This window comes from Nannobrachium achirus (genome assembly GCF_963921795.1).
Source record: "Nannobrachium achirus genome assembly, chromosome: 21".
Taxonomy (NCBI): domain Eukaryota; kingdom Metazoa; phylum Chordata; class Actinopteri; order Myctophiformes; family Myctophidae; genus Nannobrachium; species Nannobrachium achirus.
This window is the reverse complement of record NC_137828.1, coordinates 14203528-14231027: the sequence shown is the minus strand read 5'-3', so window position 1 is coordinate 14231027 and position 27500 is coordinate 14203528. Positions and strand designations below refer to the sequence as shown.

The 27500-nt window shown below is 43.7% G+C and overlaps 1 protein-coding gene across 1 annotated transcript in view; it reads left to right on the top strand.

The window, feature by feature from the left end:
* Positions 1-27500, top strand: part of LOC308306457 (sodium channel protein type 3 subunit alpha-like) — a 272091-nt gene that overhangs the window by 30113 nt on the left and 214478 nt on the right. The window contains exons 6-8 of the mRNA XM_080751465.1: positions 3884-3975; positions 7562-7804; positions 20568-20631. Coding sequence (XP_080607591.1) covers positions 3884-3975; positions 7562-7804; positions 20568-20631 — 399 coding nt within the window. The remainder of the gene's footprint in view (positions 1-3883; positions 3976-7561; positions 7805-20567; positions 20632-27500) is intronic.

Below are 27500 nucleotides of genomic sequence, written 5' to 3'. Positions count from 1 at the left end.
CGAGTCGCTTCGCGCTGCGTTGTGAACTTCTAGATCGGCTATTTTCAGGACCCATACAATGTGTCCCCAACGCGACCCACGCATGGGTCCCGACCCCATTGTTTGGAAACAGTGGTCCTCTGTAGCCACTAGCCCAACAGTGCAACATTAGCCAGCAGCATTAGCTTATCATTACACTCTCTAATATAGTCACGACTCACCAGCTGCTGAGGACGAGAGGAGCAGAGGACGCTGTTTAATGCCTTCATAGCCTACGTTGTCTTGTCTTGGTGTTTTGTTGATATTCATTTATGCCCGTTGTTTTCACTCACGACGCACCGTGACGCACACAGGGAGAGAGACGGACGGGCGTCAAATGTAGGGTGGCCATACGTCCGGATTTTGGCCGGACAGTCCGAATTTTTGACACTGCTGTCCTCCTCCCAGCTCAACCTGTGGCCGGACGCATTATTGTCCGGCTTTTGTAAATCTACCGTTAGAATACAGGTCTGACTGCACAGCCAGTGCAGTGCCACTATCAGCCAGCCAGCCTGCTGGCTTACATTTGCATATCACGGTAATTCTCACGTTTCTTAACAGCTTGCAGCAAGCCTAATCATTGGTAGCCTATAGAAAAATAGCAGATATACAAGCTCACGGTCACAGTGCGACACCGCACCGCAGCCGCACCGCAGCGTGTCGCGTGCTACATGAGTGCATTTTGTTTAGTGCTCGTTCCCAACTGTTACACTGGACGCTAGAGTCACTCCTCCCACGCTTGTTAGATGCAAACCGACGTCAAGGTTTGCCTATAAAGACGCCGAAATGAAACAAAATTTAGCCAACAATGGAGCAAGGTCAATAAGTTAAAGTTATACTATGTAACTTTTTTTATAAAACATATCTTAAAATTGTCCTAACTGTTAAATCGCTAAAGTTTTAGAACCCCCACTCCGTTAATTTCAGCCACAAAAGCCTTTTCTTTATATGTTTTCTACTTAGCCGTGACAGGGGCGGGATTTCGCGGCAAAATGACGTCATCTGCATCATCCGTATACGTTGTGTATACGTTGGCCAATCACATTGCAGATCATACACACATGATACACTACCGGCCTATCACGTCTCTTCAGGAAATAGTTTGCTTCAACAGCTTTGTTTACGCTGGTCTAGAAGTCTAGCCTGTAACTCCCCAACGCCGGTCCGCAGAAGGGCAAGAGACACCTCCACGGATGCGTGGCGGGGCGGGCGAGCCGGCGAGGCGGACGCGGTGGTCTGAAGGCCCGGTCCGCGGCGAAAAACGACCGAAAAAAGCAGACGCGACCGCGGTTTGCTATAACGCTACTGACCACTAGTTGAGCAACTTACACAGTATAACTTTAATATAGAAGCACAGAATTGACGATTATTATGCACTTTGCACTGCTGTGTGTAACGGGTTGATGTCAGCAAAGGGAAGCTGGGAAGGTAGGACGCAATGACATATGCTTTGACTGCCTGACAGGCAATGACTCAATGTGCTGAAGGTTTTCCTCTCGTCTTATTTCTCCCCCGTCGGATCCCTAGCCTGTTCCCCAATTGTGAACAAAATAACTGCAGCTGCAGCAGTACCCATATATCCACAAGTTTCCCCTTCTTTTCCCCTCTCTGTTATATTATTTCTGATATGCCAGTCATGTGGATTCGATTTCTAATGGGACAATTTAACCCAAGAATAATTGTAAAAAAAACCTATTTATATACAGTGTAGGCCCATCATAAAATAACATAATTCATGAAGGGTCTTTGGGTGCATAAATAAGGGAGGTAGGCTAAGTCTAAGTTTAAACCACTTAACCTATTTTACATATATATGCTATTCGAAATAGCCGATCTACAAGCTATGATCTTGATCTAGTTTTTTCAAAAAGTGTACAAATCTGGAATAATATGTGGATCCCTGGCTGGCACAAAATATTTTGAGAAGGGGGTCCGTGACTAAATTGGCCTATATAATTTTGGGGGTCCCATATACAGCGCGCCCCGGAAAAGTGTCCTCCTTTCTGAGGTCTTGCTGGTGGCCACCCTAGTCAAATGGGGGCGTCCATTGAAAGCCATTTCCTCTCTAAACGGTGCGCAGAAGTGCATTTCAAAACAAGAGTCTTTCTTTTTTTTTCATCTATACTATCGATCATTCAACACATGTTTATTTTGAAATTGTACTGGACATAGAAGTAGCCAAATAGCCCCTTCATGCCACTGATGTCAGAGCCTCCCTAGAGGGCTCTGCTTCACGCTATTGGGAGAATTATTTTTTTATCGGCGTCGCATGGCGCCCTCGTCAACTTGGCACCCTGGGCATATGCCCTGCTTGCCCCCATGTTTGACCGCCCCTGCTCATGAGTCAGTAAACATTGTATGTATAATTATTTTTATGTAAACACATGGTCATGGTCGTACATGCTATGCCTTTAAGCAATCAGTTGCAATATGATCTTTAATGGAAGGCCGGCAGCAGCTCTCCACAACGTGACTTGATCAGCTCTGCCCCCGCGGGGCCAAAATGTCCACCCCTGGCTCACTGACTGGCGCCATTGTGGCTCTCATGGCCCGGTCTGATTGAATGTGAACCTGTTCAACCAGGTCCCCATGGACTGTCTGTCTCACATCTGCTGTTGAATGATAGTGGTTGGTTTAGACATTTCAATTCATCAACTTCTCTTTCTAAATAGAACATAATGTCAATTATTAGTCATTTAACTTAAATATCATGACAATATAAAATGGATTATTATTATTATTGGTAGTGTTAATATGAATAATATTATTAAATATTAAAACTATAATATACCAATAAGGGATGGTAAATCATTTTCTCAAAAAAGTTAGTAATTATGTATTTTGTTTTTAGTTATATGATAGTAATAGTAATATGATGTTTGTTAATCTCCTTTTTATGGTTCATTGTATTATGTGTATTATGCCCCTCCAGAATTAAATATGATAAAAAAATAATAATAATAATAAAAAAAAATAAAAAAAATAACAGCAGACATACAAGCTCACGTCGCGTCGCAGATGCAGCCTGTTGTGAGCTTGTAAATCACACTCGGCTGCGGCGCCGGAAGCTCGTTACAGCGTCTGCGCAATGCACTATGGGGCGTTGGAAACTCGTGGATATATATATATATATATATATATATGTGTGTGTGTGTGTGTGTGTGTGTGTGTGTGTGTGTGTGTGTGTGTGTGTGTGTGTGTGTGTGTGTGTGTGTGTGTGTGTGTTTTTATTGAAATACTTTGTCAATTTACTTTTACTTATTTCCTTAGTTTTAGATTTAACTTGAATATAACCCTGATCTCTCATCTTCTCTCTTCCTCTCTTCCACCTGTGTGGGCGTTATGGTTTGCAGGATGCTAACAGAGTTTATCAAAGTAGGGAACCTCACAGCTCTGAGAACCTTTAGGGTGCTGAGGGCCCTCAAAACCATCTCGGTCATCCCAGGTAAGGCCAGGCCACAAGGAGGCGCTACGCTGGCCACACAAGCCAACAATGACATTTGTAAACGTTGCTGTTTAATGTCCCTCTTTGTGCCGTCTGAGCTCTGCCGCGTGTCGCAGTCTTCAAAACCTCGCCCACACCCTCCACTTCCTACTTGTTTGACCAATCGCAGGGCTGTGATCCTTAACCGCACCCTCCCCCTCTGTCATCATCTGTATTGAGCTCTACTTCTCTTTCTTTCTCTCTCTCTCTCTCTCCCTCTCTCGCTCCATCTTTGCCTCCCTCTCTCTCTCTCCGTTGGCTTGTTGGTGTCACTGTTGCTGTGTTGTCATACCTCTTGTGTGTTTGTGTGTGTTTGTCTGTGTGTCTGCGTGTGTGTCTGCGTGTGTGTCTGGTGTCCCCTGGCTGGCTCGCCGGCTGCAGATATGTGACAGAGTTTGTGGACCTGGGTAACGTGTCGGCGTTGCGGACGTTCAGGGTGCTGCGAGCTCTCAAAACCATCTCGGTCATCCCAGGTGAGGAACGGTTGAGCATCCAACCGTCCGTCCGTCCGTCCGTCCACCCCGAAGCACGGAGGAACTCACTGAATGGCTGTGTGTGCATACTAAACACTAACTAGTATGCAGCGCAAAAACACTATGCTAACCTACTAGATAGTGTTCACTACTAGTATGCACTCAGTATGCATACTAAGACTTAGTATGCTCTAAGATAATTATGCACTTAGGATGCATACTAAGACAGAATATGCACTTACGTAGTATGCATAGTAAGACTTGGTATGCACTTACGTAGTATGCATAGTATGATGTTGTGTTCACTAAGACTGCACCTCATGCTTGCTACACTAAATAGTTTTTAGTGTTTGTTCTAAATACTGAGTGGACACCAGAGGATTATTGGCACATTTCAACAAAACACCAATCTACAGAATGGCCAAATAATGAGCAGATGATCACTTGATCGCTATCATTTATTGTTAAATAGCTACAATGCTATTTAATTCTATATGCATATATCTCATGAATCTTATTCTAGGGATACTTTATCTATCTGTGGCCTTATTGCAGCAATAAGCAGCATCAAGTTGATGCACTCACAATAAGGCCATTATAAAGTGTGTCAGTGTACCATGCACTGTAGTGAAGAGAATGTTACTTCACTATATTTTTAACTTTGGCCAGCAGTCTTTCTTCCCAATTATTGTCAGTTAGCGTGGAAAATGATTTACAAGTTCATGTGAAAATCGGAGTGGTTTCTTGGCAGCATAAGCATGAACCTCGGCAGACAAGGCAGCCGTTACAAATTAACTAACATGCTAAGCGCTAACACGCCTCATCTACATGTAATTACATTTTCTCCCATAAGACAATAAAACGGTGACTGAAGAAAACCCATGTCTGAAAAGAAAAACACAAATTTCAGTATTTAACTGATAGCTTGGCTAACCTCTGTGTACCACTTTGCATGCTAATATTAATGTCTTCATTATGATATAATGTAGCATGCTAGTAGCATGTTATGGACATTATTCAGACACGCTAATGGCTAAATTGTACTCCATCACACGACTGCGTCGCTTGCGGACCAGATCCGTTGCTTTTCGGCCTGCAACATTGTGCGACGGAGTACAACTTGACCTCAACAGTTCATAATCATGAACACTGGCGACGTTATAACCATGAATTAAGCATGTTATAACAGTAGTCACCAGGGACATGCTTGGCCCCTGATTCAGCCCAGGAAAAAGAGTTGGAGAGGCCCTCATTGCGCGCTATAGAGAGAGAGAGAGAGAGAGAGAGATCTCTCTATAGCGCTGCTGCTACTCAAAGATTTGCCATTTCAGATCATGACAAGTGACAAGCCAGTGGGCCAATTACATGAGTTATATTTCGTTGTTGTCGGGTGGAAACCTTGTATGTCCAAAACAGTTTGTTTTATATTTATCATTTTAAAAAGGATTTAAACTAGTGAAAACAGCCGATCTACAAGCACACAACGCCTCGCACCACGAGGCGTTGTGTGCTTGTAGATCTGCTGTTTTCACTACTTTTGTGCGACAGCCTTTTATGATGAAGCAGGGCTTTGCTTTGCGAAAAAATGTACAAATTTGAAACTTGGAGATACGAGGTTTCTACCCGACAGTGATGATTTACTTTGTTGGCCGCCCAGCCCCCAAAATGGAACGAAGGCCGATATTTTTTTCCTAATGGCCGGCCTTGACCAAACTGGGAATGAACCGGCCGTTCGGGAGTTGTCCCGCTTTTCCCAATGGCCAGCACGTCCCTGGTAGTCACACTCATAACCATGGTCACCGTTCATTCATTAGCCTACAGACGCTACATTGGCAACAGAAATAGGAAAATACTATCCGAGGACGCAAGTGAAATTTTCATCGCGGGACTTAATTGCTAGTGAAACCTTTTTCGTAGCGTCTGCTTCCAATGAATCAGACATATTTTAATCAGTGAAAATGTTAAAACAATGTTTGTTTGTTTGTTTGTTCTGTGGTGATGGGTTTGTTGTCTGTCTCTCATGTCGTATTTGGTTCCGTGTACTTTCCGTGTCTCTCAAATATTAACGTTTTTCGTTGTTGTTTTTCTGTCTGTTTTTGATTGTCTTTTTTTAACAATGACGTTGTGAGAATAATGTTTGGCATCACATGAAAGCCTCACAACTCCACAGTTCAGTTTCTGAATAAAATAAATTATAAAATAAAAACAACTGCTGAGGCCATGTAATCGCCTCTGCGTTGTATCGTTGTACCATGTTTTATACTTTAGTTATGGATGTCAACGTGACAATGTGTTGGTTAATTTAAAAGAGGAAATCTGATTCTAGATTTTCAGTTGTGCGGTTTTCATTTGATACCAATCATATTTTGATGCCTGAAATAGGCTTAGGCCTTTGTTAATTCTTGTTGCAATATGTGTATACTGTATGCAATATATAGGTATGTGTGTTTTTGTTAATCTTTTGTAATCTTAGTAGTCAATGTGACATCAGTCATGGACCAAAGAGTTTGTAGATAATCGACAAAAAGATATCATCCTTGAATGGAGAACAGCTATTGAGACTGACTGAACTAAAATCACTCAACTAAAATCCCTATGGCCTTCTGCTCTAGCTTTGAGGCAAAGCTAGAGGCAAGCTTGCTTCTTCAAAACGTGTGACATCCATAGGGAATGAATTGGACGCCGCTTTGTCCCCCGCCTCCTCCAAGGGCATGCTAGAGGCTCGTACTTCCAACGTCTTCCGGAGGCCTGGAAGACTGCCTCTTGCTTGCCTTTAAAACTAGAGGCAAGCTAGAAGCAGTCTTCCATAGGGAATGAATTGGACGCTGCTCCTTCCCCCTCCTCCCCCAAGGGCAAGCACAGGACAGGTGCTTTCCATATGTAGTCGAGTCCTAAAACTTAGAACTAAAACTAAAACCTTTCAGACGACTAAAATGTGACGGTCTCAACCTAATTTACACTTTAAGACAGAATAAGACATAATAAAGCCATAATAAGAAATAATGTGTTGGTAATTAGAACTAATATGTTTTATTAGACAGAAACAAAGACAGAATAGCAGAAAGAGCGGATACATTCTCTGGTACCGCCGCACAACCGGCAGTTCGAACGGCAGTCGCACTGCATCACCGGCGATAGGCCTCTGGCAGTTCGATCGGCAGTCCCGGCAGTAGGATCGGCGGCTGCCGCACTGACCGGCAGGTCCCGTCGCAGTAAACTGCCGGTCTATGCTGTGGTGGCTGCCTTGGCAGTTACCAGTGATGCCGTTCCTACCTACAGTTCCGTGCGGCGGCCGCCGGCGATGCAGCACGACTGACGGTCGAACTGCCGGTCGGCAGGTGCCGGTGCCAGAGAATGTATTCGCTTTTTCTGCTCTATTCTGTCTTTGTTTGTCTAATAAAACATATTAGTTTTAATCACCAACACATTGTTTCTTATTATGTCTTATTCTGTCTTAAAGTGTACCGTAAATTAGGATGGGACCAATGTGACTAAAACAAAACAACATTTTTATTCCAAAGGCTGTGACTTAAAGAAAAAACTAAACCAAACATTTGCTGTCCAAATGAACGGCGGTTGTGTCCAGGCCTGAAGACCATCGTGGGAGCGCTCATCCAGTCGGTGAAGAAGCTGGCGGACGTGATGATCCTGACGGTGTTCTGCCTCAGCGTGTTCGCCCTCATCGGCCTGCAGCTGTTCATGGGGAACCTGCGGCAGAAGTGCGTGCGCTCGGCGGCCCACTGCGTCAACGCCTCCCTGCCCACCAACACCTCCTTCTACTGCAACAACAAGACCTGGAGCAACATGAGGGACTTTGTCAACGACGAAGGTACGGATATACGTGTCGTCGTCGTCGGGTTGGAAACCTTGTATGTCCAAAACCGTCGGTTTTGCATTTATCATTTAAAAAAACGATTTAAACTAGTGAAAACAGCCGATCTACAAGCACACAACGGTTGCGTGCTTGTAGATCTGCTGTTTTCGCTACTTTTGTGCGACGGCCTTGTATGATGAAGCAGGGCTTTACTTTGCGAAATAACGTACACATTTGAAACTTGGAGATACAAGGTTTCCGCCCGACAACGACAATATGGTTAATTCATTAACCCTTCCGATGCCAATTATGATGCCAATTACGTCCAGGAACGTGATAGGAATTGCGGCGGTGCGACGCCACGGTTCCCGTTATCACGTCCAGGTTAGAATTTGTCAAGCAGTTTTCCTGTGAAGTTCAGTTACATAGAGGCTGTCATTAAAAAAAATATACATTTCTATCGAATATCTTAAAGCTATACTGTGTAAGTTGCTCAACTAGTGGTCAGTAGCGTCCGCGTCTTTCGGCCGTTTTTCGCCGCGGACCGGGCCTCACACCCCCGCGTCACCCCCGCGTCTGCCTCCACCTCGCCGAGATCTATCTTTAGAGGGGTCCCTGGTTCCTGTGCGTTCAGGCATTCCGGAGAAACGGAGTGTTTCACCCGAGTATAGATAGAGACACACAGGCGCCTACAAATATGGCCGCCCTATTGTGATAGCTAGCGACCCCACTTCAAGATGCGCTGTGATTGGCCGGCAGTGTATAACCCTCGCTGTGATTGGCCGGTAGTGTATGATGACGTAATTTTTGCGCGAAAACCGGACCCCAGTCAGGATCATAGAAAACATATAAAGAGAAGGCTTCAGAAGCTGAAAATAACGGAGTGGGTGTTCTAAAACTTTAGCGATTTAAGAGTTAGGACAATTTTAAGATTTGTTTTATAAAAAAAGTTACATGGTACAACTTTAATTACAATGAAATGAGGTTGTACGAATAAATACAGTTAATACATTTATTGCATCCTTCTCGTGTAATAGCAAGTCCTTGAGCAATATGATGGACTTTGTCAACGGTAAAAGAGTCTTAGGCCAGGGGTCTTCAACGTTTTCAGGCCAAGGACCCCTTAGTTGAGAGAGAGATGAAGCAGGGAACCCCACAACCTGTTCATAGATTCATCACGTGGCAAAAGAAACATAAGAGAAAAAGCCTCAAGCTCACAATGCATCTGCAACGTGTTGTGGGCTTGAAGATCTGTTGAAGTAAGCGGACAGAAAGTGTCTTCTGTGACGAGTCAACAATGAGTGTGCGGCTGTGCGCGCGCACGCTTGTGTGTGTGTTTGTGATTGGTATTTCCTAAATGGACTGGACAATGTCATGTTGGCGGTGTGCTTAACTACTGACGTCAGCCACTACACACACACGCACGCACGCGCGCACACACGCACACACACACACACACACACACACACACACACACACACACACACACACACACACACACACACACACACACACACACACACACACACACAGTTGTCAGGCTGTTCGAGGGCATGATTTGTCAAAAGGCACACACAAGCAGTTCAGCCGACATGCATGCAAGAAGTGGCACACACACACACACACACACACACACACACACACACACACACACACACACACGCACACTATAGCGTGATAGGCCTGTGTCATGTAAGCTACTGCCTGTCTTCACTGTCACATTCACTGCTTCTCCGTGTGGGTGTGCGTGTGCGTGCGCGTGTGTGTGTGTGTGTGTGTGTGTGTGTGTGTGTGTGCGCGCGCGTGTGTGTGTGTGTGTGTGTGTGTGTGTGTGTGTGTGTGTGTGTGTGTGTGTGTGTGTGTGGCTCCTCCCCTTTCTCAGTCGACTTCCTCCCGGGCGTTTCTGTGTGTATTCCTACTAGACAACAACACTACATGTTGGGGGCAGTGGTGCTGACAGACTCTGCTGCTAGCAGAATGTGTCTTGAGAGATTATCACCGAGGAGGGGGAGAGGGGAATAAACAGTTTGTTTTTGTCTCTGCTCTGCTCTCTCCTCTCTCCTCCAGCGGTATAAATCCCATTTAGAACGGAACACATTATAGTGTATCGTTATTTTATGCTTTAACTATTGAAAAATAGCAGATATACAAGCTCACAGCGCGGCACCGAGTGCCGCGCTGCGAGCTTGTAGATCTGCTATTTTTTTTTTTAATCGTGAACATTTGAATTTTGACACGATTCTATAAGTGTATTTTGGAAAAATCAAACCTCGGTTCGAAGTGGAGTGGTGAATCTGAGCAGCTATACCATGTGTGTGCGTGCGTGCTTGCGTGCGTGCGTGTTGAGTGTGCCTGGCCTGCTAAACAGCACCCCTCCTTTAACATGTGTGTTGTGTGTGGCCACTAGAGGTATTGCCAGGCTACAGACATAGCCAGCCAGCCACATAGCCAGCCACCCACAGACATACCTGTCTATTGGGAGTGCTTTCACCACTCCAAAAACCCTATGTTTCTATGTCAGCAATCTGGCCAGCCATCGTCAAAGAAAAGGTCCTTTTCACTTAAATGGAGCTCAGTTAGTCTGTTCTTGAGAGACTACTATGTCAGTGGTTCTCAAACCTTTTCATGTGATGGACCCCCAAAATGATATTTATTTGGCCATGGACCCCCATCTCAAAATATTTCGTTCCAGGGACCACCCAGAAGCAAAATTTTAGTTACAAACGTTCGCTTTGAAAATACATAATATACTCAAAGATTTGCACACATTTTCACAACTTTTTCAAAAATAGCAGATCTACAAGCTCGCAAGCTGTGGGCTTGTATATCTGCTATTTTTCACTGGTTAAAGCATTCAATAATTCTAGGCCTAAATGGGATAAAGTTGTTCTTCAGGTTATCTGGTCGCCCCTCATTCATGTCATCGTCCGTATGTGACACACAGAAAAGCAGCGTCTTTGAAGAGATCCAGTACGTAGAACAGGGGTCTTCAACGTTTTCAGGCCAAGGACCCCTTAGTTGAGAGAGAGATGAAGCAGGGACCCCCACAACATTTTCATAGATTCCATGTAGTTTCATCGTTCATATAGTTTCAGTACAATCATCAGTTTATTTTGGATTCATGTCAATTTGTGTTTGCAGATATTTAACCACTTGAACCGTCAATACTTATAAATCTTGACCTTTCACTCTGTACTTAGTCTGCTCTTTTAACCCTTACACCAAAGCTCCTTGCCGAAAATAGCCGATCTACAAGCTCACAACGCCTTGCTGCGCGAGGCGTTGTGAGCTTGTAGATCTGCTATTTTTGGCTAAAGTTCTCCCAATATGGATGCTAGGGTTCAAGTGGTTAATATTATTTATATTATTTTCATTATTATTTATACATTTTCAATATTGAACTATGTCATTAACACTTCGGCAGCCGAAATAGAATGGCTTGTTGGTAGATTAGCCGTGACATTTCTATTATTATATTATGATCTGAACAGCATTCATTTTACAAGACCCATCAGCGCAATATCAGCGCCCCATCCACATCACGGTCCCCGTTGTAATTCTCACCACAGTCACCAGCGAAATGGCTCAATCTGCATTGGCATAGAGTGGCGGTTTTGGCCAAGGCATCTTCTCCCTGTGCGTTTCGCGTGCGCGATCCGTGTGCATCGATGTGAGCGCATGTGATCATCTCCATAATTAGAATCTACGGAATAATTTTCATTAGCCTAGCCGCTAGGACAACGGCTATGCTAGCGCCAACGTCCACACAGTAAGTCAATGGCTAATCTGCCCCGGAAGCGATCAAAAGCACTTCCGGTTCATGCGCAGAGAAGAATCATGCTATTGGTTAGACCGGTGGTGAGACAGAGAAGGGCTAGTGATCGTTTTTTTTTCCGATCATTATCACTTATTTCATTTTTAATTACCTAGTACGGAAAATTGCGGTCGGCTAATTTTAGTACAGATGATGTCCGGTATATTACGGTTTTAATATGGGCATCTCCATACGGCTGTCAAAGTGTTAATTGCGACCGAAGGTCGCATATACTCTGAAAAACCGTGTCGCTTGAGTGTCCGTCCGTAACCTCTGTGATGTCAGTGTGATGTCAGCGAGTTGTGACATCACTTCCTGTACGGGGCGGCTACAAGAAATGTGGATAACACTATATATGGAGATAGTCCAGTCCATCATGTCATATGGGACTACCGTCATAGACAGTAGCCAAAAGAGAAGGATACACAAGACTAAGAAAGACAAAAAAAGGAGGAGGAGGATAAAAATACCAAAAGGAGAGAGAAGAAAGGGTGGATGAGGTACAATGTGTCTCAGAAAAGAAAAGGAGGTGGCAACGGGGGCGGCTAGATAAAGTTATTAGGCCTGGATCCGACTTTAAGTCGACGTACAGGATTCCAGAAGTGTAGCGCTTATTCGCTCTTGTATCAAACTGGTACTCGAAACGTTCTTAGAATTTAATATATATTTTTTAAAGTAAATATGGGGGCGGCTGTGAAAAAAAGAGAAGAATAAAAAAGAAAAAAAGGAGGAGGAGGATAAAGATACCAAAAGGAGAGAGAAGAAAGGGTGGATGAGGTACAATGTGCGGTATCCTCCTTGTCAAGTTCGACGTTGGTCATTTGGACCTATACATGGAGAAATGGAGCGAACCTGTTTGGCCTAAACATGGAGATGTGGTACAGAATGACTCATATATGGGCATAAAAAGTATGTCATGTGGCATCACTTCCTGTACAGACAGTCAGACAGACAGCCATTGACTCCGGCCTAACAATGGCTACTGTCTATGACGGTAGTCCCATATGACATGATGGACTGGACTATCTCCATATATAGTGTTCTCCACATCTCCATGTTTAGGCCCTATCGCTCACACCCTAGGTGGGGTTGGCGATAGGGCCTTTCTGTGTGGAGTTTGCATGTTCTCCCCGTGTCTCCTAGGGTTGATACCCTCACAAAAACATGAACAAACTCCCCCCAGAATGATAACAACTAGAATCGTCAGAGAAACGCTGTGGTTGGCCAGATAGTCAAGAATTGGCGCGTGCATGTCACCCTGAGGTCGCATTCCACCCTCAGGTGTCTTACTAGTATACCTTAGAGGAGTTGTGTGGAAATAAAAAAAAAGTTCCCCCTCTTCTGTGTTGCCTAGAACTGGAGGATTGATTTTGGGGTTTGTATTGCAAATCACAACTTGATGACATCACACATTGTACTTTACAATACAAACCCCAAAATCAATCCTCCAGTTCTAGGCAACACAGAAGAGGGGGAACTTTTTTTTTAATTTCCACACAACTCTTCTAAGGTATATTAATGACATAGTTCAATATTGAAAATGGGTGGTCTTCCCCTTTAATATAAAAAAGGGGGCAAAAAGTTTCTATCACACAAAGATTTGGAGGACCCCCTGTAGTAACTCTGAGGACCCCCTAGGAGTCCCGGACCCCCTGTTGAAGACCCCTGACGTAGAAGCTTGTAAATCGGCTGTGTTCGGCACACAGCTAAGTTTAAACCAGTAAGACTCCCTAATCGGGAGATAAGCGACCGTTGGTCGCTTATCTCCACAAATATCACAACCTCCACCTCTCACATCATACGGGTAGCCATAGTTACACCTGGAATGTTGAATCTCCATATATTTGTGTATATACAATACACAAACAAGCCCTATATAAAGGGGCAATTCTCACCAGGGAAGAGAGCATTGCCTGGAATGTTGAATCTCCATATATGGAGATAACCTACGCATCACACAAAGTCTGACCTCACCAGCCCATACTTGGGCATGGACGACTTATATCTCCATATACAGAGATGGCCATATATGGAGATACGATGACATCACAGAGTCCACAGCTGATGATGTGGCGTGATGTCATACAATAAACAAACAAGCCCTATATACTGATGCGATACGATGACATCACAGAGTCCACAGCTGATGATGTGGCGTGATGTCATACAATAAACAAACAAGCCCTATATACTGATGCGGAGATATGAGCAGGGCAAAGGTGTGACGTGTGACGTGTGACCGACCGACGGACGGACGGCCGGTGGAGGTTTTCATAGTAAACTGCTCCCTGACGGTCGCAATCAAGCATTCCGACGCCATTAACACATTGCCTGCCCCACGTTTTTAATTAAACTCTTCCAAAACATGTCAGGGTTTTGGAGCATTTTGACTCCTTTTCAATGAATATTTAAAAAATGTGTTTCTTAGCTATGAACAAATGGAGTATACCGATGGAAAGATGAAGAAATATACTTTTACCAATAAATACATGGGGTTTAAATGTTGTTTTCTGATTTTTCCCTGATTTTTTAAGTGACTACTGTACTGGCCCAACATGGGCTAATTTGAATAAAAAAGCCTAAAAAAAGCCTTTTTATGAAACCAGCATGAATACGTCTCTTATTTAGTTTCAAGCCAATAGATGGCGCTGTGGTACTGTGTGCTCACTCAACACACACGCACACACGCTCACACTCACACACATGCACGCGCATGCGCATGTCTCAAGCAACAAGGAAGGTCACGTGATTTCTCAGATAATGAAACCATGACATTTTAGGGTAAATGAAACCAATTGCTTACACACACACACACACACACACACACACACACACACACACACACGATCGTGTAACTTTTTCGAAGCTGACGAAAGTTTGGTGGAGTGCAGAGTCTGCATACAGGACAGGAGGACAGGAGGAGGACAGGAGGAGGAGGAGGGGGGGGGGGGCGCATCGCTGAGTTTGAGGATCGGCTATTTTCACCGCACACACACCACTGGAACAGAGATGTTTTCTCATGGGGGACAGATGGGGGGGGGTGCATCGGTGCACTCTGGGCAGCACATTACTAGCAGTGAGTGGATGCACCTTTGTTTACTGACTGGATCTATACTCTTTTACATGGCGGATGGGCCGGCGTTTGTGGACTTACTCATTCTGTTTAAATCAATCAATGGATAACATGATGCTTGAATCTTTTACGAGCCATCAGGAGAGAAGGAGGAAATGAGAGGTAGGCGTGTGTGTGTGTGTGTGTGTGTGTGTGTGTGTGTGTGTGTGATCCATTCCTCCCCTCCCCTCTGTTTTCACGGAGACAGCGTCTCCTCTCCACCTCTCTCCCACTATAAAACTTTCTTCACCTAAATACACTCAAATCTAAACGAATTCTACTGCCATCTCTAGGCTATCAATCAACTATCTAAACTCTAACTCTAACTATAAATATCCTATATTCAAATCTCAACCAAGCCGATCCTCTTTTTTTTTTTTTTTTCCTTTTTCCTCTCTCTGCTGGCTTGTGTTTCTGCATTGTGTCTCCCAAACTGCTAGAGTGGTTGTTGTTGCCTCTCTCTCAATCTGTTATTTTGGATTGTCTGATAACATGTGTTTCAATGCAGTTTTTTGACCTTTTTTCTTCATTCACGTGAATGACCTGGTTCCCTTTGATGTTTCCCTACTGTATTAAGTCACAGGCAGCGGGAGAGCACCATCAACTGTAAAACAATGAAAAGACGATAGCACGTTCATAAACGTGTTGGGCGGTAGATAGCTGGGTTTAATGGAACGTTTATAAACGTGCTGGGCGGCAGATGAGTTAAAGGGATATTTCATTTTCAAAAACCTTTTGGTAATTTTATCGTTTATTCAGGCTTTTATGAACACCCTGGGCAGATTTTTATTTGCTTGATTCAATATTTAGATATTTGATGTAAATGTTATCAGGCCCTCCATGCCCAAGGCCTCTCCCCATACACACCCATTGTAATGTCAAACTCCATTTTAACCATTATAGATTCATTAAAAACACCCATTGTTTTTTTCTGGTGACTCATAACACCCTCCTAATATGCGAGTATTAAGCCCGTATCAGAGTCGGGTCCGCGGTGGAAGGCTATCCACCGCGGTGTAGTGCCTTGTAGTCTTTTTGAGTCATAAAACTACAACGCTAACGCTCAAAAAGACTACACGGCACTCCACCGCGGACCCGACTCTGATACGGGCTTTAGGAGGCCGTGATTTTTCGATAACTTAATTTATTTTTTATAATTCATTTTTTTAGGCTATTTAATTTTTTACCATTTTCCCAAAGAATTATAAAAAATACATGAAAAAAGTTATAAAAAAAAACACGGCCTGCTCACGTATTAGGAGGGTATTAGGAAGGGTCACCAGAAAAAAAATGTTTTTAATGAATCTATCATAGTTAAAATGGAGTTTGAAGTTACAATGGGTGTACCGGTATATGGGTAGCGGCCCTGGAGGAGGAGGGCCTGATAACATTTACATCAATTATCTAAATATTGAATTACTTAAAAACTGTTAAGGGTGTTCATAAAAGCCTGATTAGACGATAAAATAACCCAACGTTTTTTCATCTGAAGTGGTGTAGACAACCCATGGTGGGGGATTTGTGACAGAGGTAGGCTATATGGAGGTTTTGTGATAGGTTTATGCATGGTCACAATAGACAATAGACCCTAAACATACTTTTGGTTACTTTAAGTACATTTTGATGCCGATACTTGTGTACTTTTACTCAAGTACATTTTGAATTCCGGATATTTGCTTGTAACAGAGTATTTCTACATTGCAGGATTGAGTACTTTTTTACACCACTGAACATCTGACCAACTTCTGACTAATCCTACAGCGTACGGTGGGACACAGAAATGGAGTGTGCTTTAGGCTAAAGTCCTCAGGACCCCCTGAGGGGGCCCCTCGCCCACGCCAGGGGTCCGTGTCCCGTGTTATACTGAGGACAGGAGGAAGATAACGCTGAATGAGGGCCTCTGAGTGTGTGTGTGTGTGTGTGTGTGTGTGTGTGTGTGTGTGTGTGTGTGTGTGTGTGTGTGTGTGTGTGTGTGTGTGTGTGTGTGTGTGTGTGTGAGAACGCGGTAAGACATACGTAGGTGTGAGTGAATGCATGTGTGGAGTTGGGGTGATGTGTGTGTGTGTGTGTGTATGTGTGCGTGCGCGCGTGCGTGTGTTTGAAGTGTGCATATACAGTATATCGTTATCTCTGACGTGTTGGAGAGTGTGTATGCTGTGTCGAGCTGTGAGTAAATGCTATGTGTGCGCGTGCGTGCGCGCGTGAGTGTGTGTGTGTGTGTGTGTGTGTGTGTGTGTGTGTGTGTGTGTGTGTGTGTGTGTGTGTGTGTGTGTGTGTGTGGAAGTGTATGGGTGTGTGTGAGTGTGAGCACTGACTACAACGATAACAATAAAAAACATTGTTTTAAAAATGGTAGAGTTCTCTCTGTACCATAAAATGAACGTTGGCTACAAGCTCACATCACGACATGTGGGTTGTTACTACTTCTTAAAGGGGCCCCACCATGAATTTCACATTTTCATTTTTTTCTTGTTTTTTGGCAACTTCTCTTCCAGACCCCCAAAAAACCCTATTCATTAATTCTAAGCCTTGCCTTTCATTTCCTATTGGGCATTTTGGTAGTGCATCTGAAATGGCTTGGAATTAGAGACAGACAGAACATGACATTTAAATATCTGAGTGGTTGTTTAGGCTAAAACCTGTGTAAAACCGTATTATGGACAACCAATATTTATATAAAATAGATATTTTAAAAAGCATAGTGGGGGCCCCTTTAATTTTTTTTTTTAAATAACGTAAAAACTAAAGAGGAAACACATTTACTTCTGACCCATAAAAACGTGTCCGTGACCCACAAAAGGGTCCCGTCCCAGTGTTTGGAAAACAGTGCCTCAAGTGGTTTAGGGGACGGAGTCGGACTTATGTCTCACTGATAGGCTATACTTAGTTGCATGCCAGTGTCCCGCACTGAAAGTAGCTCAAATAAAATACATGTACCGTACATGCCGACTCACCGCGAGCTTGTAGATCTGCTATTTTCGGCTTTAGGGCTGGTTTAAATAAAGAAGACATCGATACAATAGGCGTACTATGTAACTTTTTTTTGTCCTCCTCACCACGTGTGGTAACGTGTTTGTGTGCATGTGTGCGCGCGCGCGCGCGCGTGTGTGTGTGTGTGTGTGTGTGTGTGTGTGTGTGTGTGTGTGTGTGTGTGTGTGTGTGTGTGTGTGTGTGTGTGTGTGTGTGTGAACTGATCCACATTGCGTTTCCCCTTTGAAGCAGCGTTTAGTACTTCACTGACCCCCCCCCCCCCCCCCCTGTTGATTTGTGTCTTAAAATAGAAGCCATTTTGTATGAACAGTAATGGTGTTGTGTGTGTGTGTGTGGGGGGGGGGGGGGGGCGGGGGGGCTAATGCACCTTTCTATTTATTCATTTCCAGTTGGCTGTAGCCAGCGGTGATACAAAGTAAACCCCCCCCCCCCCTAGTAGTACTCGAGTCAAAGTAGAAGTACTCCCTGGTTCAGATACCACAGTGCCAGGGGCGTCAATTGGGTATGGCAGGGTCCAGGGGGGAAGATAAAAGTTAGTTCTAAATGTAAATCCATGAATGTCTCTCTGTCTATCTGTGCTGGTTATTATATTGGTAAATTACAGAAAATAACTACAAATGCTAAATTTAACAAAATGGTCACTTTAACAAGGTTACAGTTACAGTTTCAGTTTAGGCATTTAGCAGACGCTTTTAATCCAAAGCGACTTACAATAAGCAGATACAACATCGCAATAATAAACAAGATAATAGGTCAGTACATTAACAGCAATATAACAATGTAAATGGATATCTATCTAGAGAAAAACACAATATAATCAAGTTCTAAAGAAACCTAACAAACAAATGTTAATTAGCTTCATGTATGGTCATTGATTTTACTGTAGTGCTAAGGGATTAGGTGGAGTCTGAAAAGGTGAGTCTTCAGTCCACGGCGAAAGGTAACGAGTGAGTCCGTTGTTCTAAGTGCGACAGGGAGTTTATTCCACAACTTGGGAGCCAAGAGGGCAAACTGTCTCGGACGAGTGGATTTTTGCCCTGGAGTTTTTAGCGAGGGTTCGGTCAGCATCCCTGTGTTGGCTGATCTAAGTGAACGAGTGGTATTATAATTATATTATATATACAGTATACACACACACACACACACACACACACACACACACACACACACACACACACACACACACACACACACACACACACACACACACTATGTGTATGTATACTCAAAAAGTACAATTTACAATTCTAAAAAGAAATCAATGATAGTGAAAATAGACGATCTACAAGCTCACACTACAACGACAACGTGTCACGGTGCGGCACCTTGTGAGATTGCGGAGCGTGTAGATCAGCTATTTTCACTGTATTTGAAATAGGGCATGGCTGGTTAATTTAATAATTTTTCCCCTCCCTAGAAATGTAATGGAGTCAAAAGTACAAAGAGTACAATAGTTGTCTTTGAAACAGTAGTGAAGTGAAAGTATCCAAATACTCAAGTAGAGTACATGTACAGTACCGTGGTAAATGTACTTAGTTACTGTGCACGTGCGTTACACATCAGCACAAATTGTCCCCTCCAGGCTCCCGTATCGACCTTCCTAAAAGCCTCACCCAGAAACCCGAGAGGTTGAAGTCTGTTGTCGTTTATAATCGCGTCAGGCGTCCTATTGGCTATTGGCTGGTTGTGAGGCCCCTCCCCACTTCAATGGGAGATTAATCAATGTGCGGATGGATGGATGGGCTCAATGCAGAAACATTTTCCCATTATGCAATATTTATGTATTCCTTCTGTGAGTGTCTGTGATGTTGCATGTCAGAACTGACACGTGCTTTTAAAGAGGCCAAAGGTCACGTCTGACCTCTTTAACAGCACTTTGACCCATTTAGCCCTGGAATTATTTTATGCTTTAACCATTGAAAAATAGCAGATCTACAAGCTCGCAGCGCGGCACCGAGTGCCGTGCTGCAAGCTTGTAGATCTGCTATTTTTGAAAAGTCGTGAAAATGTGTGCAAATCTTTGAATATGTATCTTTCAAAGCAAACTTTTGTAACTCAAATCTCTGCTTCCGGGGGTCCCTGGAACAACATATTTTGAGGTGGGGGTCTGTGGACAAATACATGTCATTTTGTGGGGGTCCTTGACATGAAAAGGTTTGAGAACCACTGACATAGAAACATGCATTTTTTTTTTTAAACCATGGAAGGATTTAGAGGACATCATTTTATAGAATCGGGTCAACAATATCCAAAGACCTGCACACATTTTCAGGATTTCAAAATATATATATATAGCAGATCTACAAGCTCGCAGCTGTGCTTGTATATCTGCTATGTGTCAATAGTCAAAGCATAAAATAAAGTAACTAGTAAGACGCCTCAGGGCGACAAGCGCCACAGTGATGTGGACATCAGGGATCTCCATATATGGGCATAAAAGGGATTTGTTCCCCTGGCATCACAGGGATCTTCATATCTCCATATATGGGCATAAAAGGGATTTGTTCCCCCTGGCATCACAGGGCTCTCTCTAGCAGGGCATCATTAATATTGATGACATCAGGGAACTCCATATATGGGCATAAAGGGGATTCTGTTAGTGTGAAATCACAGTGAAGCCAGAGCGTGATGTCAGCGCATGGCAAACCCATTCTGGTAGAGTGGTTCCCCTGACATCACAGTGACATCAGAGCATGATGTCAGAGCGGCAAACCCATAGACCGTAAAAATGTGTACACGTCGACACGGACGGACACGGACAAGTTGTGACGTCTGAGAGTTATGGTGTTCCCTGAAATTATGTTTTTATTTGATTTGATGTCAGATTTGTTGTCTAATCCCGTTTGTGGTTTTGATTGCAGACAACTTCTACAAGGTGGAAGGAGCCAAGGATGCCTTAATCTGTGGGAACAGCAGCGATGCAGGGTGAGTCCACATCTTGAATTTATACCTCATCACCTGCAGGCTAATCTGATGATGCAGGCAGGGGCGTCACACCAAATTCTGGGCCCCGGGTACAAGGATTCACTGCGGGCCCCCCATGAATGTTAACTATTGAAAAATAGCAGATATACAAGCTCACAGCGCGGCACCGAGTGCCGCGCTGCGAGCTTGCATATCTGCTATTTTTGAAAAGTCGTGAAAATGTGTGCAAGAAACCTATGTCAAGGACCCCCAAGATGATATGCATTGGGCCACGGACCCCGATCTCAAAATATTATTTTATATATATTTTATATATTTTTTTCGGTATTGTATATTGTATGAAGAACAGCTATGGATTATATTTGAGTGATTTATTCTGCTAATATTCTGTATATTAATAGAATATATCATTTTAATATTTACATTTTATATGGTTTAATGCTGGTTGATTCTGATGATTTAGTCCTAAACGGTTGGTCATACACATTCCAGTTAACAGTCATATGCCAGTGTTTTCTATCATGCACTGTGACTAATAACCCGTTAGTCTGTTTGCATCTGATGCTGCATGTCGAGCAGGGATGAACAGTGAAGCGACTGCATCCTCCTGTTATTTCCATTTGAACGGAAATCACTGATAGGACTGAGAGAGAGGAGCACTTGTGACAAAGTCACAGCACTAGTGACAGTGACAGTGTGTGAGTGCGTGTGTGTGAGAGCGTGCTGAAGTTGCTATATATTTCGCTCACCAGCAAATGATGACTTGTTTTAGCCCGAGGGCTAATGCTAGCGAGCTAAACCGCTCAGCTAGCACTTCAACGATGTACAGTACCCTCCCCCCACCACTCACATACACAAACATGTTAAGTCATTGCTTTGTTTATTTTAGTTGTATTAATGCAAGTAATGCTTTTAAATAAGTATATATACATACAGTTTCCACCCGACGATATATATATATATATATATATATATATCGTTGTTGTCGGGTGGAAAAACTGTTTGTTTTGTATTTATATTTGAAAACAGGCAATCTACAAGCACACAACGCCTCGCCCCGCAAGGCGTTGTGTGCTTGTAGATCAGCTGTTTTCACTACTTTTGTGTGACGGCCTTGTGTGACGAAGCAGTGCTTTACTTTGCGAAAAAAATTACAAATTTGAAACTTGGAGATACGAGGTTTCTTCCCGACAGTGACGATATATAGCCTATATATATATATATATCTTTTAAACCAGTCCTATATTGTGCTGTGCAGAGTCAGGGAGCTACAGTATGTCCATGTGCAGCGTTAAACGCTCCTGGAACACTGCTGTCAGTGCCCCATGTGTGTGACATTTAGGTCTGCATGCCAAAACCCCTGAACAGTGCTGTCTGTGTGCCAAGTCTGGTACGATGTTGGAGAAACGGAGCGGCTGCGGCCCCTTGAGGCCCCTGACTGGGCAACTGTGGGGGGGCTATTCTGATGGTCAGACCCCCCCAAAGCAGTGTTTGTCACGGTGTGAGGCAGAAGTGGAGGACCCAGCAAGCACAACACGGCCGGCAGGCAGGCAGATCAAGTTCAGTATTTATTAACGTTAAACAGTTACAGGAAACACAAGGAAGTAAACTAAACTTGTCTCGCGAGACTTCCGAATCGTATCGAATCCAATAGGAATCGGAAGTCTTGCGAGACGAGATTTCGAACGTGAGTAGAGTACCGAATCTCAACAATGACGTAAGCCTGAAGTATAATGTTGTTGCTACTTCTATAGTGTACGGGTATGTATGAAGGGGCGATATGAGCCAAAAAGATGGATGTAGGAACTCCCGCTTTGAGATGGAGTCGGGTCGCCAAAATGGACAATGACGCTTATTTTGATAAAATAACATCAGGGCAAGTTTTTTGGAGACAAATGACTTCGTGCCACGCTACGAGCTTGTATATATGCTATTTTTGAAGATAAAATGACACAAATGCATGGGGTTTCAAACACGCACAATAATGTACCGAAACATTTTCAATGTGATAACAGAATTGCGATTACGCAGTCAAATCGCCAATGTTACGGGTACACTTGGTTCAATTTGGTACAGTCCAGACTCCCAGTATATTACTAGTCTCAGTACTGTGCGCTGAGATTTTGACGGTGCACATGTCCAGATGCACATTGAGGTGAATCGAAGTGTGTGTGTGTGTGTGTGTGTGTGTGTGTGTGTGCGTGTGTGTGTGTGTGTGTGTGTGTGTGTGTGTGTGTGTGTGTGTGTGTGTGTGTGTGTGTGTGTGTGTGTGTGTGTGTGTGTGTGTGTGTGCGTGTGTGTGTGCGTGCGTGCGGAGTGTAAACAGGAGCTTGTGTTGACCCCATTTCAGCCATATGTCTCCACAAGTTTAGCATTTTGCCTCAATGTGCCCCAAGACACACACATGCACGCACACACACACACGCACGCAAGCACGCATGCACGCACACACACGCTAGCTAATACAATGAACCCATCTCTTTCTCTATTTCTCTCTTTCCTTCTCTTTCTCTCTCTTTGTTTGCATAATTGCGCGTGCATGCGTGCGTGTATGTGTGCGTGTGTGCCATTTCATTCCAGTGTGTTTGTAGTGAGGAACGGAGCCTTCCTGAGGTGTCAGTAAGCAAACAAACACCTGAACGGAAAGAAAATCTAGAAAAAGACCAGTCGAGCCATGTTGCAGTTTTAGGTATCACATTTAACACTGAGTTTTTAACATCTTAAAGGGCCATTCACACTGAGCACTATAACTACTAGTAAGACGCCTCAGGCAGTGGTGGAAAAAGTACTACAATTTTTTACTTGAGTAAAAGTATCAATACTGCAATGTAGAAAATACTCCGTTACAAGTAAAAGTCCAGAATTCAAAATGTACTTGAGTAAAAGTACGAAAGTATTGGCAAAAAATTGTACTTAAAGTACCAAAAGTAAAAGTGCGTTGCGGCGCGTTGTGAGCTTGTAGATTGGCTATTTTCAAATAGCCATGGTATAGAATAGGGCTACAGAGCATTAATGTATGTTTTATAATAATCATATATATCTGCAAAGTAACTAGTAACTAATGTTTTCAAATAATTATAGTGGAGTAAAAGTACAATATTTGGATCCGAGATGTAGTGGAGTAGAAGTAAAAGTATCGAAAACTGGAAATACTCAAGTAAAGTACAAATACCTCAAAACTGTACTTAAGTACAGTACTTAAGTAAATGCACTTAGTTACTTTACACCACTGGCCTCAGGGCAACATCCGACAATTCTTACTGGTCAGTGATGTATATTGGACCAGTTACCCATATATGGAGATCCATGTACTGTATATTGTACATCCCTTTTATGCCCATACTTGGAGATCCCTGTCTGAACCAGCCGCACAGATTTGAGCTGTCTTTCTCCATATATGGGCATTCCCATATGAAGTCCTGTTAGATATGGGCTTAATATTGATGACAGCAGGGATCTCCTTATATGGGCATAAAAGGGATTATTTTAGATTTGTTCCCATGACATCACAACATACAATATATTTTATGCCCATACATGGAGATCCCTATCTGAACCAGCCACAGAGATATGGGCCATGCCTTGGCCATCTGGCCAGTGATATATATCAATGACATCAGGGATCTTCATATATGGGCATAAAAAGGATTCTGGAGAATACCCATATATGGACTTTTACATAGGTGATGTCACCTGTGATGTCAACTGTGATGTCACAGTGATGTGTCAAGGGAACCAACCCATAGACTGTAAAATGTGTACACAGACGTCTACACACACACACACACACACGTCTACACGTACACGGACAAGCTGTGACATTTCTCATGGTAAACTGCGACCTCCGGTCGCAATAACAATGAAAATACATTTAAAAAAATTGTTCCATGGCAGAGTTCACAACGACTATGAAAAAATACAATGGTATAGACCAGGGGTGGGCAACTTTGATGATGGAGAGGGCCACTATATTTTCACACTCATTAAGTGAAAGATAGGCCGCATGTGGCCCCCGAGCCGCCAGTTGCCCACCCCTGGTATAGATGATATATTTATCTAACTTAATACTTATTGTACTATATGTCAATGGAACTTAACTGTTGAGACTGTAGCTGCTGTGTTGTTGTTTTTTAAGCCGCACAATGAATTTCACCTGCTTTGTGATTGCTGTTGCTGACAAAAACACTTGAACCATGAACCTTGACATATCATTGAAATGAGGGTTAGAGTTCACAGACTGCCGTGTAAAGCTGCCTATAGAGCATGCCCTGCGGCGACAGGTTCATCCATGCGTGCATGACCACATGCATGTTCCATGTTCCATGTAACATGCCTGGTCAATGTAAACAAGCCCTCTCCCTTCAGGGACCCCTACAGGAACGGACACATATAGGCTACTGCATAAAGGGGCCCCACCATGCTTTTCAAATAGATATTTTATATAAATGTATGAATACATATATTATACAGGTTTTAGCCTAAACAACCACTCAGATATTTAAATGTCATGTTCTGTCTAATTCCAAGCCGTTTCAGATGCAATACCAAAATGCCCTTTGTTGGCAACGGGGCACTGCATGTCTTTGGGCTAAAATTGGAATTGGAAGATTAGCATGGTACCATGATGAGAATCATGTAGAGTCAATCAAATTCAAGCCAACTTTAGCACCACTTTACCTCATGGTTCAACCTAATATATAGTCTCAATAGAATATAGCCTCCCAAAAAGTACCGCCCCCTTCTCTCTGGGGCCCAATAGGAAATTAGCCCCTTTGTGACATAAACAAGGTCCTGTGACATAAACAAGGGCCCGATTTCAAAAGAGTACCGTTCAGACACACCCATTCAGAAAATCACTTAAATGAAAGGCAAGGCTTAGAGTTAATTAATTGGGTTTTTTTGGGGGGCTGGAAGAGACACTGGGAAGACCAAAAAACAAGAAAGAAATGAAAAATGTGAAATTCATGGTGGGACCCTTTAAATACAATGGCTCTGGACCATGGCTCTGGACCCATTTGTGGCTTTCCAGTAAAAATCGTGTTTTCTTTTTCTACATTATGTTTTTTTTCCTCCTGTGTATGTATTACCAGTAAGACGCCTAAGGGCGAACAGCGACCTCGCCCTAAAGGGAGAAGGTGAACCATCTGTCTTGGCCATCTGTCTTGGCCATATATGGATTATGTTAGTGTGGTTTTCCCAACAGGGCATCATCTCTGATACAATCCCTTTTATGCCCATATATGGAGATCCATAACAGAATCCCTTTTATGCCCCTGTTAGATATGGGCTTAATATTGATGACATAAGGGATCTCCATATATGGGCATAAAAGGTTTTCTGTTAGAGTGGTTCCCATGTCATCACAACATACAATCCCTTTTATGCTTACGAAGGCTCTGTTCCATTCTGCTCAAACAGAGTCAGTGTTACCAGTGATACTAATGAAGGCTCTGTTCCATTCTGCTCAAACAGAGTCAGTGTTACCAATGATACTAATGAAGGCTCTGTTCCATTCTGCTCAAACAGAGTCAGTGTTACCAATGACACTAACCAAGGCTCTGTTCCATTCTGCTGCTCAAACAGAGTCAGTGTTACCAATGATACTAATGAATACTCTGTTCCATTCTGCTCAAACAGAGTCAGTGTTACCAATGACACTAATGAAGGCTCTGATCCATTCTGGTCAAACAGAGTCAGGGTGCTGATATTGTGCATGTTGGCTCACTGGAAACACTCTGCTACACCAGCGGGTCTCAAAGTGTGGTCCTGTAGAAGGGCCCATCACACTGAGCACCTTAACTATACAAATATAGTTTTAAAAATCAAGTCAAGTGGATGGCAGAGTTCACACCAACTATTACAAAAAAACAAAACAATGGTGAACGATATAGTTGTAGTTATCGTTAGTGCTTAGTAGTGAATGGCGCTTTAGGCCGGGTGTGCAACTCTTGAGAGTCTAATAGCACCAAATGCTCGGTTCCATTTATAGTTATGGAGGTCCTTTATGGCTGAAAAAGTCAGACTGTAATAACCTTGCCGTGAGCGAGCTAACAGTGCTGGGCGGTAAGTGTCCCATCGGTGGCATGTTTCTCCCCCATGGGGACATGTCTGTCCACGGGGGACATCTCTGTCCCCCGTGGGGGGAGGACATCAATCCAAGCCCTAGTGCTTCAGACCAGGGGTGTCACACCAAATTCTGGGCCCTGGGTACAAGGATTCACTGCGAGCCCCCCCATGAATTCATAGGGGGAGGGGGTTTAACCCATTTAGACTGGGAACGCATTATTTTGTGCTTTAACTTTGAAAAATAGCACATACAAGCTCACAGTGTCGGGCTGTGAGCTTGTAGATCAAATCCTTCTAGGGTTTTTTGAAAAAACTATGTTTCTATGTCAGTGGTGCTCAAACCTTTTCATGTGAAGGACCCCCTAAACTATATGTATTTGGCCACGGACCCCCATCTCAAAACATTTAGTTCCAGGGACCCCCCAGAAGCAACATTTGAGTTACAAATGTTTGCTTAAAAAAAACATATATTAGCACACATTTTCACGACTTTTCAAAAATAGCAGATCTACAAGCTCGCAGCGCGGCACCGAGTGCATTAAGGCCCCTCCACCTTGGGTCCTAGTAACTCAGTCCCACTCCCCCCCCCCCACCCCCCCCTTGTGACGCCCCTGCTTCAGACCAACGCACCATGTGCGCTGCTGGCGTCAGAGCTCACATCTGGGGCACTGTTTCTGCTGACATGCCTGCGTCACGCCACGTGCGTGCCACCGCGCCACGAGCATGCGCCGTGGCGCGCGCGGCTCCGTGGCTGGACGCGGGCCTCCCGGTGGGGGTTGTAGGAGACACAGACAGGTAGGACA